Source organism: Fonsecaea nubica (genome assembly GCF_001646965.1).
Source record: "Fonsecaea nubica strain CBS 269.64 chromosome Unknown Scaff14, whole genome shotgun sequence".
Classification (NCBI taxonomy): Eukaryota; Fungi; Ascomycota; class Eurotiomycetes; order Chaetothyriales; family Herpotrichiellaceae; genus Fonsecaea; species Fonsecaea nubica.
In genome coordinates, this window is record NW_019173687.1 from 60,875 (window position 1) to 74,452 (window position 13,578).

Genomic DNA, 13,578 nt, shown 5'->3' on the forward strand with positions numbered 1-13,578 from the left:
CGCAAGGTGGGAAAATGCATTAGGACCAAGACACAATACAATGTCCCTGGGTTCTTGCTTTTTGTGCATTACATATCCTCCATCTACATGGTTGTGAAGGGATTGAGGATGATTTGTCCCCATCTGCGAAAGACGGCCCGGACTAAGATTGATCAATTGGCTTTTGGCTGAACACTATTAATAACGTGGGTAATCGTGTCGATAGCCGTCGTCTTCATCGACTGCGGGACCAAACGCCCGTTGGCACTTGAACGACCACCACTTCGACAGCGCGTAGTAGACATAATTATCGGCATTGTTGGTGGATGGGAACGCCACGAGAGGTTGCATGGGGAGGGTGTTGACCAGCATGGCGTGAAAGGGACCATAACCATCCGGCGGGAACGGACCCTTCCAGTCATCGATGACGCGTATGAGTTCCTCGTCCAAGGCAATAAAGTGGTCAAACTGCGGAATGTCCTCGAAGAGGTAGGTCCAGTGGAAGAGCTCATGCAGCATTATCCCGCTGAGGCTTATCATGTAGTCGTTGTCGTGGTCAAGCAGATTGTCACACCCATACCCGGGTTCGGGAGCTCCAGTGGGATCTCTCGCCCAAGCTGGCGGATTTTCGATGTCGGCGAGTGATGGGTGACTGAAGGCATAATCGCAGACGGACATGAAGCCTGGGGGCCCCAGCTCGTCAACCCGCTGCTCAAAGTATGCCTGAAAGCCCGGCATGACTGAACACATTGGTTCATATCTACCAATGGCGCTATTGTCATTGATGGATATTGTCAAGAGGTCGAACTTGGGGTTGACTTGATTCTGCCCGAAGCCAGAGATGAATTGGTTGATATCGGTCGGATCTGGAGGAGGGCCATCGAGCGGGATGTTGGCGATGGTGTAGAACGCGTTCCTGACAAAGACGGCTTCCTCTGGTTTGAAGTAGCGGAGGTACGCCTGGTTACCATGTCAGCCTGGCATGTTATCGCCATCACGAAGCGCAGATTCATTTCACTCACAGGTTCGCAAGGGCTGAAGGTTACCGCGACCAGTCTCGCGAGCATTAGGGCTTCATGGAACCCCCAATGAAGGTCATTCTGTCGCTGTTCGGGGGTTTCAGGCAAATCCTCCTGGTTGACGTTGCCGTTGCCCTGGTTGTCAAAGCGGAATCGAGGTCCGTGAATCTGGCATAACGCGATCCGAGCAATGAGCAAGAAGGAGAGTGTTGCTGACACGTAAGGGAAAAGCCTGAGCGAACGCATGATTCGAGAACAGGAAAGCAAGGTGGTTGATTCAACGCGTCTTGATCCGATCTTCCATCTAGGGGGGTTTCCTTTTCTCTTCCTCTTTTATACTCGTCAAGGAGGGAATTTCTTCAAGGCTGTCCTCTGGGTGACGTGAAATCTTGCATCACTTGGTGACATGTCACTTTTGCCCGATCGGCTGCCTGGGCAGTGAATGAGCATCTTTTCAATTCCAGTATCGATGGGATGTACGTGATCGTTCATGATGTCTGCTGTATTCTTGCGTCAGGCGAGACCTCTATAGCGGAAGCAGAGAGCTGGTGGCTGGCGAGCCAGAATCCGGTGTCAATGGAGCATTTCCGCCCCCAAATTCTCGGCGCCGAAAACGGGAGACACAAAATTCCAAAATAAATAAATTCTGCACCTTCAATTTCTGCTCTTCCCTTCCTTGGTTGCGCGATCTACTCGGCACAATGAGACCGTTCTTGAAAACCCTCGGCGCCTGATCGTCTCGGACCAATGTCGAAGACATCGAGCATTATGTGGTTGAAGTGTATCAAGCGTGGCATCCTTCACCAGAGCTCCGCACCATCAACATTAGGTTTTTGGAGTTTTGTTCGACGCATTTTGATCTTAATCGCTTCTATCTATGCTAGAGCTGGCCGTTTCATTTTACCCCAAAGCGAGCCAGTGTGGACAGGGAAGCTAGAAAAGTATCAGGTCTCGAATCACGGCTAGAAGACGAATGTCTCTCTGGTCGCGAGACTTCCACACATCTCTACTGTCGCGGCCGCGTCATGGGTCGTGGTCTGATTTATGTGGAGACATTGTTGTTTCAATCTCTTGTTGCTTGTTATACAGTCTGATATAAATCATATCTACATAGCCCCTGGTGTAAGGTCATTGAAAGACACCTGCCCGGGTCATAATGGCTTGGAATTCGTCCATGTTCACACCCCTACCGACACCTTTGCCTCCGTTCGCTTCCAGTATCATGGCTTTCAGTACGTCGTCGTCAACCTGCTCATTCAACGTTCGGGCCACAGCCCGCAAGTCCTGCAGTCGAATCACCTGCTCTTGTGCGCCGGCGCTTTGACCGGGATGGAAGAGATTGAAGGCTGTCTCGACCTCCTCCGCTTTCGTTTCATCCGTTTTGGATTTCAGCTGAATGGCACACAAGGCCAGGAAATGCGGGTACGTCACGTAGCCTTCCGATTCGGGGTCAAGTGTTTCGATGAATTCTTGCATCTGTGATTTACTACTCGGAGCCAGGCCTTGTGCTCTGACAGAGGAGAAGACAGTCAGATATAGAATGCAACATGGAATCGTTTCCTGACTTACTTCAAGACGTGTTGCACATCATTCGTCCGAATGACACCTTCCTTTTCTTCCTCGTATCCGTCGACATCGCCTAGAGAAAAGAGGCGCCATGCTTCTTTGATCCTAGCCTCTTCTTCTGCCGTGATATCATTCTCCTTTGCAAGCTTTGACCGGCGTCCTTTCGGCGTAACAGATGAATTTGCATCTCGGCTAGACCTAACAGCGGCCTTGCCTTTGGCTGGGGTCTTGCGGGGAGGCATGGGGAACTGTCACGGCGGAACAAGGTCCTGCGCAACACAGTCCATTAGCCGTCGGCCAAATGCAAATGATCTATTATCGTCCGCTTGCGCCAAGTCTAGAGCGGGGTAGTTGTTTAGATGAACAGGCTTGGGACAGGGGAGGGGTGGTGGATGGAATCCATCGTCGCCACGATGAAAAAGGTGCCTGGTTGGTGACGCCACATATTTTCAGCCTTGACTCTAGTGGCGGTGACGAGGCTGCGGCGGCACAAACACCAACGGCGGCTTACGTATCTTTTGCCGCCTTCAACGAAGTACACACCACACGGACACCACAAATATCTTGACCGTACCTTGTGCACATACACCAGTCTTCAGTCTGCATGATGTAATAGCCGTGTCCCATCTTTTCTCCCCAACAGCATGGAGGTCGAACTGTACATTTACGATCTGTCACAGGTAATGTCCTGCCCGTACGGAGACAACGCCAGCACCAGCTAATGGGCATCAAGGGCCTCGCCCGCCAGTTCTCTCAAGCCTTGACAGGAACTCACATTGACGCCATTTATCACACAGCAATCGTCTTCAATAATGTCGAGTATTTCTTCGGCCAGGGCGTGCACCGGAAAATTCCTGGCTCAACCCACCATGGACGACCGATGAAGATCGTGAGTCTGGGTCAGACCCAACTGCCCCTGGATGTCATCGACGAGTACATCGAGTCGCTGGAATCAATCTACACGCCTGAGTCGTATGACTTGTTCTTGCACAATTGTAACAACTTCACCCAAGACCTGGCCATGTTTCTGGTCGGCAAGAGTATTCCTGATGAGATTCGAAGCCTGCCACAGACCTTTTTGAATACACCGATTGGACAGATGTTGAGAAGCCAAATTGATGAGTCGATGAGAACCATGACCCAGGCACCCGATGCTGTCGCAGGTCAAAATGTTGGCCGCAATCATTCGGCTGCGCAGCAAGCTTCGAAGACTGATCGCAACGGTGTTTTGGCATCTGCGTTACCCAATGGATCCTATCATAGACCCACGGCGCCCACTATTATCAATGCACAACCGCCCGCAGACAGCCCGGGCAAGGTTCACAATATCACCACACTCTCTGAGTTGGATTCCCTGCTCTCCTCGGCTTCACACTCCTGCGCCGTACTGTTCTTCACCTCAGCGACATGCCCGCCTTGCAAGATCGTCTATCCTACCTATGATGACTTGGCTGCTGAAGCGGGCACGCGTTCCGGCGCAAAGTTAATCAAGATTGATATTTCGGCGTCGCCTTCTGCTCATGCAGTCGCACAACGATATAGTATTCGCGCGACACCGACATTCATAACATTCCTCAGAGGGGAGAAACAGGACGAATGGGCAGGTGCAAACCCGTCACAATTAAGAGGCAATGTCCAGTTGTTGCTGCAGATGGCGAAGCCCCCACCACATCAGCACTCGAAGTTGAGGTTGCCGACGTTTCAACGTGTTATTGAAACACCGATTCTCTACACAAAGGCGCCGCCTCTCGATAAGCTGCTCGGGAAATTGGGCAAAGCCTTCTCAGATGAGAAATCGGTGCAGAGCCTCGTGAGCTACATCAAAACGCGAGACGCAAAGGGTATGACGGAAGCTGCACTCCCGGATCTACACTCCTTCAGCGAACACATTGCCTTGATGGTTCCAAGCCTCCCAAAGGAGTGCCTCTTTGCAGCCATCGACCTTGTTCGCGTGACGGCGGTCGATCCTCGCGCAGCAAGTTTCCTGGCTACGGAACCCGAACATCGCACACTCTCGACTCTCTTCAGTACAGCCCAAATCTCACAAGGCTATTTCGCAAACGCGCCATACAACGTTCAATCTGTCACCCTCCAGCTTGCGTGTAACTTGTTCTCCTCAAATGTCTTTCAGGAGCACGCCTTCAGCACTCATTCCTCGGCATCTCCTACCACCAGCGGCGAGCTGAAGCAGAAGATAGAAGACCTTGCAGCACAGTGCCTGCTATCGCCACATCTGAATTCGAGGTCTTTGGCTGCCGCATTGGTATATAACCTTGCGAGCTGGACCCATAACGAGCGGATGCATGCACACAACTCCCAACCTCTGTCCCCCGAGACAACCGTGGAAGAGGGGGGAGCAGTGAGCGACGACCTCGCAGCCGCTTTGTTGGAGAGCATTTCGTCTTTGCCAACACTCACTCCTATCCTAAAAACGACACCTTCGGGCGGCGGTAGTGTCAAAGACACGCTGCACGCCCTTCTCCTCGCTCTGGGCATGCTCCTCTACTCCGCTCCAGCTGGAGATATGCTTTGGGACCTGTGTCGGGCGATGGAGCTCAGGGATGTTTTGAAGGAGCTGGGCAAGAGGGATGATTGCAAAGGAGAGATCTTATTGAAGGATGTCGGGGAGGAACTATTGGGCAAAGGTGGGTTTTGACTGCTGAGTGAAATTACGGGAGATCATTAGACATACCATCGGCAGCGGAGTGTTTGAATTCCCTTGTTAGACAGAAGATAGAAGAAGACGACGACTCGGGGAGAGGAAGGCGAATAGATCGCTAGCGGTGACAATCATCGACAAGAGCCGATCGCTCTGCATTATGCACGCAAGTCAAAGTTCTATGTATCATTTTAGACCCTATGAGCGAGTTTGCGGCAGGGCTTTCGATCCCGCTCTATGTCCATTGAAGAGGCAAACGGCGTCAAATCTTACACCATAACGCAATATAATCATGCTGAACCATGTCCTGTTGCACCCATTCCGGTCAAGACCATGTAGAACCCATCCCCGAGACCGTCAAGCATTATTAGAAATCTCACAGAGCGCCTCCGGATGATGGCACCTTTGCGGTATCACGTAACCTCTTTGATGCGACACTGCCAACCACTCTCCTTCTCCAGCAGCGGCAAACTCGCGCCCAAACACCATCCCAGTTCGTTACCCTTGATCTTCTTTGCAATCTTAACCTCTCTATCAATAGGCATTTCATAGCCTGTGTGCAACAGCGCGGACATGAAATTCAAATCCAAACACCACTCGGGCCTCTCGCGGAGATCGTCCAGGGCACCCTCGATTCCGGCAAACGCATCCCACGATTCTTCTCCGCCGCAGACTCTGGCGGTTAGATCTTGTAGTTCGCGCAGAGTAAACGATTCAGGCATACCCAAGTCGTGCGTGCGGTCATAGAAGTACGAGAAGATGTAAACATCCTCCCTAGCAAAGGTCTTTTCGAGAGACGGTTGATGCACGCCGTTGAAGGAGCAAGGGGCCAGCGTGCATGCTTTGTCTTTGTACAGAATGGCTTCGGCGAGGGCTCGACATTGAGCTGGGATAGCGTCGGCGGGACCCTCCATTATCACTGTATGTTCTCCCGACAATGGGTGATCGGCAGGCATCTCGACAACGACTTTCTTCTGTACTCCAGGAGTGATGCAGCTATTCGGGATTGGCTTGCTAAGCCACGCCTTGGAATCGGGATTCTGTTTGTGCATGCGATCGAGGACCAGCTGGTGCAAGGCCTTCCGCGCGGACATGAGCCCGTAGCCAAGATGGGAATGCTGATATAGCTCAAATTCTCGCCCTCCAAACTTGAGGTTGTACTTGTGGTCCCCCTCTTCCATTTTCTGGGGCATGCCTCCATGCGGACTGTTCTTAAAAGTTGGCTGGAAGACAATCTGAGTTGAGCCACCTCCGAGGTCGAAAATGGCCGCGGTTGGAGTGTCATCGGGTCCCCCAATCTTGCCCAACAGATAGTTGGTAGTGATCCAGGCAAAGACGCCTTCGTCCTCCCCTTTCATGATTTCCACCCCGCCCTTTTCGCGAGACACTACAGGGAAAGGGTAATGAGTCTCCAGCCTGTGCCGAACAGCTTCGAGGATCTTGGCGCTCATCTCGTCCCCCAGCAGTCGTAGACCAGCAGTCGCTTTGACTGCGACAGGCGTGCATGATTTGTATTCATTTGGCACCGAGGTCATGGCGACTTCCATGAGAGGGTCAAGACTCCTGGCAGCACCTTCGGCATCTGTCTTGTATGAACTCAACCCCGAACCCTCTGGCCTCTTTTCAGTCATCTTGAACTCTTCGTTCTCTAGTTCCGGTGTTGGCCCACAGTTGTTGAATTTGTAGACATGAATTCTGCTGCCCGTGCTGCCTGCGTCGATCATGATGGCGTACTGCACAAGAGGCCTTGACGGATCATAAGGTTTCGTGCACCTCGAGGTGGGAGAATTTGCCGGAGTGTAGACATCTGGGACAGAACCATACGTGGCCTCGTTTCCTCCTGAAAGGAACCAGTACAGGACTATGATCAGAGCGAGGACTCCTCCTGTCTTGAAGTAACGAGCCTGACGACTTTGAGTCATCCAGGCGTTATAAACGGACTCCAGGATGGATGGTTGGCTTGCGCCCGAGCCGCTGGTTTGTCGATTTGTTTTCTCGAAGGGGTCCCAGGGGGTGTTGTTGACTGTTGCGCGAGGAAGTCCGCTACTAACAGACCGGCGCCGAGGGGGGGAAGTAAAAGGAACGTATGACCAGATGCCGGATCGGTCTGAAGTTTTGGCCCAAGAGGACATGGAAGTCGGCGAAAGCGAGTGGAATAGAAGAAAAAGGGGAATGAACAATTTGAAAATCGGTCGTCAATGCTGCGGATGGACGCAGGCCCGTCCGTCATTGCGGAGAAATTTATGAGGCTAACTATTATTTGCCGCGCGTCGAAATGTTGGGGTTGCAAGTGACAAGATTCGAGCTGGGACTTTTGCAGCATTCCCTCTTCCCTTAGCAGGATACCTCGATTGACACTGGATGCGGCCATCTCTATTATTTGGTCGACCGCTCTTGCGGGCTCTCGCTCCTGTCCAACGCTGTCATCTGCCACTGCAAAGATACTTCGTGGCCACTCCCGGCAGCCTGGCAGTTGACCAACGGCGTGTCGCTGGCAAAATTGAAATCAAAACCATCGACGACAAAATCGCCGCCTTCACACTGAACGAAAAGATCCAGTCCCCTAAAGTTCAACTCAAAGGCCCTGATGGGAAGCTCTCTGAACCCCAGTCGCTCTACAAACTGCTCGATTCGATCGACCGCTCCACTCAATATGTCCTACAAATGAACAAGCCCGCAGAAGGCGACATGCCTATTGTGCAGATTGTCACACGCGCGGGTCTAATTCAGAGGATAAATCGTCAGGAGGACTTGTTGAAGAATCAGAAACGGTTGGAGAAGGAGAAGAGGCCGAAACAGTTGGAGCTCAATTGGGCCATCAGCGCCAACGACCTCCAGCTCAAGATGAAGCAAATGCAAGAGTTTCTAAAGAAGGGGAAGAAGGTCGAGCTATTATTGGCAAACAAGAGACATCAGAGGAAAGCCTCGCAAGCGGAAGCAGACGCGTTGCTGAAGACGGTCAGGGAAAAGATCGAGGAAGCTGGTGCCGCTGAAGTTGTGCCCATGGAGGGCGCAATCCTCAAGCAGGCTCTCTTGACGGTTAAGATGCGCGGAAGTTGAACAAAGATTCATCCAAGAACATTCTGAGCTGGCGCACAGGGCCATGCTCTGAGCTTAGCCCAGACATCAGAGTGTCTGTTGGCTCAGTCCAGAGGCAATCGCATGTTTGTCTAGCCCTTCTGCATCGACATCATGAAGACAGCTGGGTATCTGGAACAGATTGCCGAAGACTCCCATTGTTGGTTGTCATTTAGGTCGTCTACGACCAACGAGTTTTGCAGAACTCGACACAGCGATAGGATGTCTTCATCAGCCTGGCCGTCGATGAGAGTCCTGCCTGGGGGAGAAGTCTTCCAACAGGCCAGCTGCCGGAACCAGGTTACAAGATTTTGTGCCATGGTCAAACAACTGTAAAGATATATGAAACACGACACTGAACGCTATCTTGCCTGGGTACATCATTTGTCGTAAACTCATCAAGAGGTAATTGTACATACACCAACCATCTCCTTCGTTTCACGTAGTCATTCCCACCCATGCCTGAGGGCTCATGAAGTGGCTATGACTCGCACTCATGGCCGTGTCTACTTCGACTTTGAACTGGACGCTCACCTCCCATTTTTGCCCACTACTCCCTAACCCGTATCCGCCGCTGAGTTTGTTTCGGATCATACTCGTGATTCGCTCCCTCAGCTTCACCAGATTCTCTTCGCTGCCGACGACTCGGAGTCGCAGATTCGCCATGCCTGTTCCATAGTGTGCCTGCCAGAACTTGGCCTGTTCGACTGCCCGCACCAAGGGGTCGGATTCAATTGTCGCCACGACTTCGGACAAAGCAGAGGCGGATTTCGAGGGCAGAGACATTAAAAGCATCGAGCCCACATTGCGACCCAGGTGAAAGCCCAGAAACAGCATGGAAAAGGCGATGCTCAGTGACAGTGCCTTATCCATCCACTCATAGGTATGCAGGTCGAGGAGAGGCAGTAGCAGCACAGTTGCCGAACAAGACAGCGTCAGAAAGTGGCAGGGGTTGCTGAGTAGGGATGGCAGATTCTCCATGGCGGCGAAGCGCATCGCCTTGCCAATTCGTGCGTGATTCTGCAGACCAACGGCGGATATCAACGTCGCGACAAGAGCCAGTATCGCCGTCACGTCGACTGTACCGGCTGTGACTTGCTCATGGGCGTGTGGATGGTGAGGTTCGTGCCCAATGCCTTCCAAGGCGTGCTTCGCATTGTGCGAGATCAGGTCAAAGCCAAAGAAAATCAGCAGGACAGACAACGCGAATCCAGCGATAACTTCCATTCGCTGCAAACCAAACGGATGCCGCACGCTCGAGCGTCCCCATACTTCGAAATTGGAAAGGACCTCCACGAATACACACAACAATGCTCCCAACGAGTCGTAGAAGATCAAGTGCGAAAGAGCTTCCATAGCAGACGAGCCATGCGAGTTCCACGCCGTGTATCCTGCAATGGCCATGTGGCATATGCTCCAGTAAAAGCGAACTTTTTGGTCTTTTGTCATGCTAGCCCGACATTCCGCAAAGGTAGGAATCGGCAGTGAATTGGGCAGGGCTAATGGTGCCCGTTGAGGAGGTTCGAGGAAGATTTGGTGTGAGACACTGCTGTGCTTGTACTTGTGGCCGCGCCGCTGGCCGATATTCTACAGGGGTACCAGTTAGTAATTAGGTACGCTCAAGAGGTATCTGGGCAGCCACGAACAGATTTGATCACTGGTGACTTCGCCAATGTTGACGGCTGGAAGTTGAAGGGTCCTGTTCCATCTCCCATTACATTCCCACCAGCCGTTTGTTTCTCAGGAGTCGTGGGAAGGAATGCGCCTCCGGAAGGGGGTATGTATTCGGGGTCGTACTGGTGTGGCGACAGTGACTTCGGGTCAAATGGAGGATCTGGATCGAATACTGCGGGTTTCTGAGGAGAGGATGTCTCGTCAGGTGGTGGTGTGGGTGTTCGAGGAGGTAGAGGAATGGGCATTGTATTGGCCATGCTGACCTAGGGTCCCGTGTCCCTCGGGCAGGAGCAGCTATACAGGCTGACTTGGAATGTAACAGTGGTGTCTGCGCCTTGTGTACGCCGGAAGTGCTAGGCGGGGTCCATGGTCTGAGAGACCAACGCGTTGCAAGAAGTTGGGTTGGGCTCCTGTGGCTCTTTGACTCCGTGTTCGACTGGGGGGATAGAAGCAGCTGAAAGGGGAAATCTCGGCTACCGGATAAACTGATAATCCGACCACGCGTGTTCTATCTCTCACGACACCTCATCATCCACGGTCCATCTCAAACATCATCAAAGTCGAACTCTGCGATGAGTCGCAGAAGGTCACAACCCGGTGGATGGAGAGTTCACGGGTCGCACTGTTGATTATTTTACTTATTTTCGTCTTCCTCACCCCTGAACAGCCTGCGCGACGCTTGCGCCAAATCGACGCGGATCGTATCGGGGATGAGCGCCGAGCAGGACTTGATGTTCTGGCAAACTCAACTTATGGTCAACTCAACCCAAAGGCAGATAGGTGGTTGAACCTGACAGGCTTCCGAGAAGCTGATGGCTACAAATGGGATTCCCTATCACTTGCGCAGGACCTGAGCCGGGCCCAGTTTGACACCAACTGGGATGGGATCGATGTGACCGATGACTTGCCCATCTTCCAGAGGGTCACAGGGGAGATTCGCGGCAAGTTTCACCGAAACGATATCTCTGGCATCTCCCCAGTCATCAACCTGACGGCCCTGGACCCGAGAGTCGACTACTTTACACCCAGATTCGAAAGGAATATCACCGAGCATGAAGGCGAGCTTAGCCTATCCATCTACGATTCCCATGAGAGGCTGTTCCGAGAAGCTTCCTCGATCCAAGCAGACATTTACATTTGGACAGACTCCTCCCCTGGCAATGGTTGGCAGGCCAAGCTCCATGGTGTTCATCTGGCTTCGGGCCAGATCATCATGTCCACAACTTCCTCCAAGTTCGATTCTCTCCCTGCTCTTCCACATTTTGCCCTGGCAGCCGACGCCTTTGGCGCATCAGTGCCTGTGATGAACAAAACGGTGCACAAAATGTGGGATAAAACGTTCGATGATGGAGCCGATGGACTTGCATTTGCCCCTCAGTGCGAGCTCATCGTCTGGCTGCAGCCAATACCATATAGATTTCCAAGTCTCGATTCGACGAGAGCCACCGACTTCCTGCATCGAGTCGAACAGGAGCTTTCTGATCCTGACGGGGCTCCTGTAGGGAAACCTCCACCACTGAGTTTTTCAGCCGTGATTTTCTCCCCTGACTGCGGCTACATCCTGTCATCTCCCGCGATATTTGGACCGAAGGTTGAGACATACTGGACTCTGGCACAACGCTTGCTGTTCGCGTACGTTATCTCTATTGGAATGCAGATTGCCCTTCTCAAGCGTCAAATGGAAAAGGCTTCGACTCCCTCGACCCGGAGCCGCATCGCTTTCCAGAGCATCGTCATTGCTGCTCTTGGTGATGGCCTGCTCTTGTTTGCGCTTATGGCTCTACTCATGATAGATGATGCAGCTTTCTTGATGGTTGCAGCAGCAGCCTACTTGGCCTGCATACACGTTGCCTTTCTGGAGGTCAAGTTCGTCTTTGACATATGGACAGTCCAAGTCGGCGACCCTGCACGTGCAGAACAGGAGCGTCAACAGAGGACGGCCACAACACCAGCAGCTGCACCGGCTCCCGCATCGACCGACGTACGGACATCAAGCGCTGACGGCGCTGTTGGCCTACCGCTTCCAGTCACCGCTCCAAGGCCTGAAGGGGCCACTCCAGTGATTGTGCCCTCCGATCAGGGTAATCCTGTGCCAGCGGAGATTCCAAGCCCGCGAGCGTCATTCGCCGCCATCTATAGCCGATTCTACTTCTCACTCGTCATGCTGATGTTCTTCTCCCTTTGGGCGACGACATGGCCAAGAAGCTTACGATCGGCCTATGCCAATCTCTTGGTATTCTGTTACTTCTCCTACTGGTGGCCTCAGATCTACCGCAATGCAATGCGTAATTGTCGAAAAGCTTTGAGCTGGGAATATGTGGTCGGAACAAGTATTCTCCGCGCAGTGCCGATTCTGTACTGGTATTTCGCCGATAACAACCTCCTTGCGATCGATACAAGCCCGACCGCAGCTGTCATCTTGCTAAGCTGGTTATGGCTTCAGGTTGCTCTTCTTACCAGCCAACAGTTCCTGGGACCTCGCCTTCTCGTGCGAGATTCCTGGTGCCCGCCAGCTTACGATTATCACCCTCTGCTTCGCGAGGATGACGTTGAAGCGAATGGAATGTCCATTGGGCGGCTCGCATCCGCGTCTGAAGCTAAAGACAAAGACGACAGAACGCGCAAGGTATTTGATTGCGCCATTTGTATGAACGAGATCGACGTACCTGTTCTGTCCAAGGCAGACAATGCCAGTGGGAGACCTCTCACCAGAGGTACCGGGGTGGCTTGGCTTGAGCAGAGAAACTATATGGTGACGCCTTGCAGGCATATTTTTCATGCCGAATGTCTCGAGGGTTGGATGAATCTGAGGCTTGTTTGTCCCGTATGCAGAGAAGCCCTGCCTCCACTTTGATACCTGGGTGATGTCCACTTTTGGGCACAACATGGGCCCTTTTTGATACAGTAATTCTCATGCGAGGTTCACCTTGTTCCACATACAAAATCCTGTGCCCTGTGTGGCCTGGGATGCGAAGCTCTCGACGGAAACAGGTGGAGATCTGAAATTTGAGCAAGTCAGCTTTTGGTGGGACGAACCCCGAGATGAACGCCGAGATTGTCCCTCCTTTGAGATTGACAAGATTGTAACGATCCCATACACGCGTCAGCCGAGAAACTGCTAAACAATCGGATCATCTTGTCAGTTTTTTGACCAGCTCCAGTCTCAGGCCCTCGACGCAACTTCCCGGGCATATCCCATCATGCGGTCCGCTACAGGATCCCGAGTCCACAAGTCAGATTCGCGACTTTGTGGCCAGTGCTTAGCCGTGTGAATTGGCGGGGTCGGCGTGAAGTTCGAAAGTGAAACTGGAATGCTGCGGCAGAGTGCCGTTGCAACTTACTACGGGCTTTGTACAGGGAGGCAGGTGTGTGTACTTTGAGAGCGCGAGTCCAGGAAGGAAACATGGGAGACGACTTGGTGATTGAGACGAGGGCAGCAGGTAACAGCAACAGACCCTTTGGTGACCGGGGTTCGGGGTACATTTTCCCTCATTCTCATTTGAGCGTGTTCCTGCATAGATTTCTTCCGACCGACAGCCCTAGTTTCCTCGACCCCTGACTCTTTTTCTGAATTCAGATGTAGTATTACTATCCTCTATCGAT

At 52.4% G+C, this 13,578-nt stretch overlaps 7 protein-coding genes across 7 annotated transcripts; 3 read left to right on the top strand and 4 right to left on the bottom strand.

Annotated features, from left to right (window-relative positions):
* Positions 1-177: 177 nt before the first annotated feature.
* On the bottom strand, positions 178-1,244 carry AYO20_03047 (hypothetical protein; the record flags this gene model as incomplete). Its single annotated transcript, XM_022641350.1, has 2 exons — positions 178-939; positions 1,002-1,244. The coding sequence occupies 2 exons, from the start codon at positions 1,242-1,244 to the stop codon at positions 178-180; spliced, it is 1,005 nt and encodes a 334-aa protein (XP_022502552.1).
* An 882-nt stretch (positions 1,245-2,126) lies between these two features.
* Positions 2,127-2,806, bottom strand: AYO20_03048 (hypothetical protein; the record flags this gene model as incomplete). Its single annotated transcript, XM_022641351.1, has 2 exons — positions 2,127-2,508; positions 2,568-2,806. 2 exons carry the CDS (start codon positions 2,804-2,806, stop codon positions 2,127-2,129), a joined length of 621 nt encoding a protein of 206 aa, XP_022502553.1.
* Positions 2,807-3,285: 479 nt separating this feature from the next.
* On the top strand, positions 3,286-5,220 carry AYO20_03049 (hypothetical protein; the record flags this gene model as incomplete). The annotated part of the gene is made up of 1 exon (XM_022641352.1): positions 3,286-5,220. One exon carries the CDS (start codon positions 3,286-3,288, stop codon positions 5,218-5,220), a length of 1,935 nt encoding a protein of 644 aa, XP_022502554.1.
* Positions 5,221-5,636: 416 nt separating this feature from the next.
* AYO20_03050 (hypothetical protein) lies at positions 5,637-7,355 on the bottom strand (the record flags this gene model as incomplete). The annotated part of the gene is made up of 1 exon (XM_022641353.1): positions 5,637-7,355. One exon carries the CDS (start codon positions 7,353-7,355, stop codon positions 5,637-5,639), a length of 1,719 nt encoding a protein of 572 aa, XP_022502555.1.
* Positions 7,356-7,584: 229 nt separating this feature from the next.
* On the top strand, positions 7,585-8,283 carry AYO20_03051 (hypothetical protein; the record flags this gene model as incomplete). Its single annotated transcript, XM_022641354.1, has 1 exon — positions 7,585-8,283. The coding sequence occupies one exon, from the start codon at positions 7,585-7,587 to the stop codon at positions 8,281-8,283; it is 699 nt and encodes a 232-aa protein (XP_022502556.1).
* Positions 8,284-8,739: 456 nt separating this feature from the next.
* Positions 8,740-10,232, bottom strand: AYO20_03052 (hypothetical protein; the record flags this gene model as incomplete). Its single annotated transcript, XM_022641355.1, has 2 exons — positions 8,740-9,888; positions 9,948-10,232. 2 exons carry the CDS (start codon positions 10,230-10,232, stop codon positions 8,740-8,742), a joined length of 1,434 nt encoding a protein of 477 aa, XP_022502557.1.
* Positions 10,233-10,576: 344 nt separating this feature from the next.
* On the top strand, positions 10,577-12,779 carry AYO20_03053 (hypothetical protein; the record flags this gene model as incomplete). Its single annotated transcript, XM_022641356.1, has 2 exons — positions 10,577-12,689; positions 12,742-12,779. 2 exons carry the CDS (start codon positions 10,577-10,579, stop codon positions 12,777-12,779), a joined length of 2,151 nt encoding a protein of 716 aa, XP_022502558.1.
* Between the last annotated feature and the right edge of the window lie 799 nt (positions 12,780-13,578).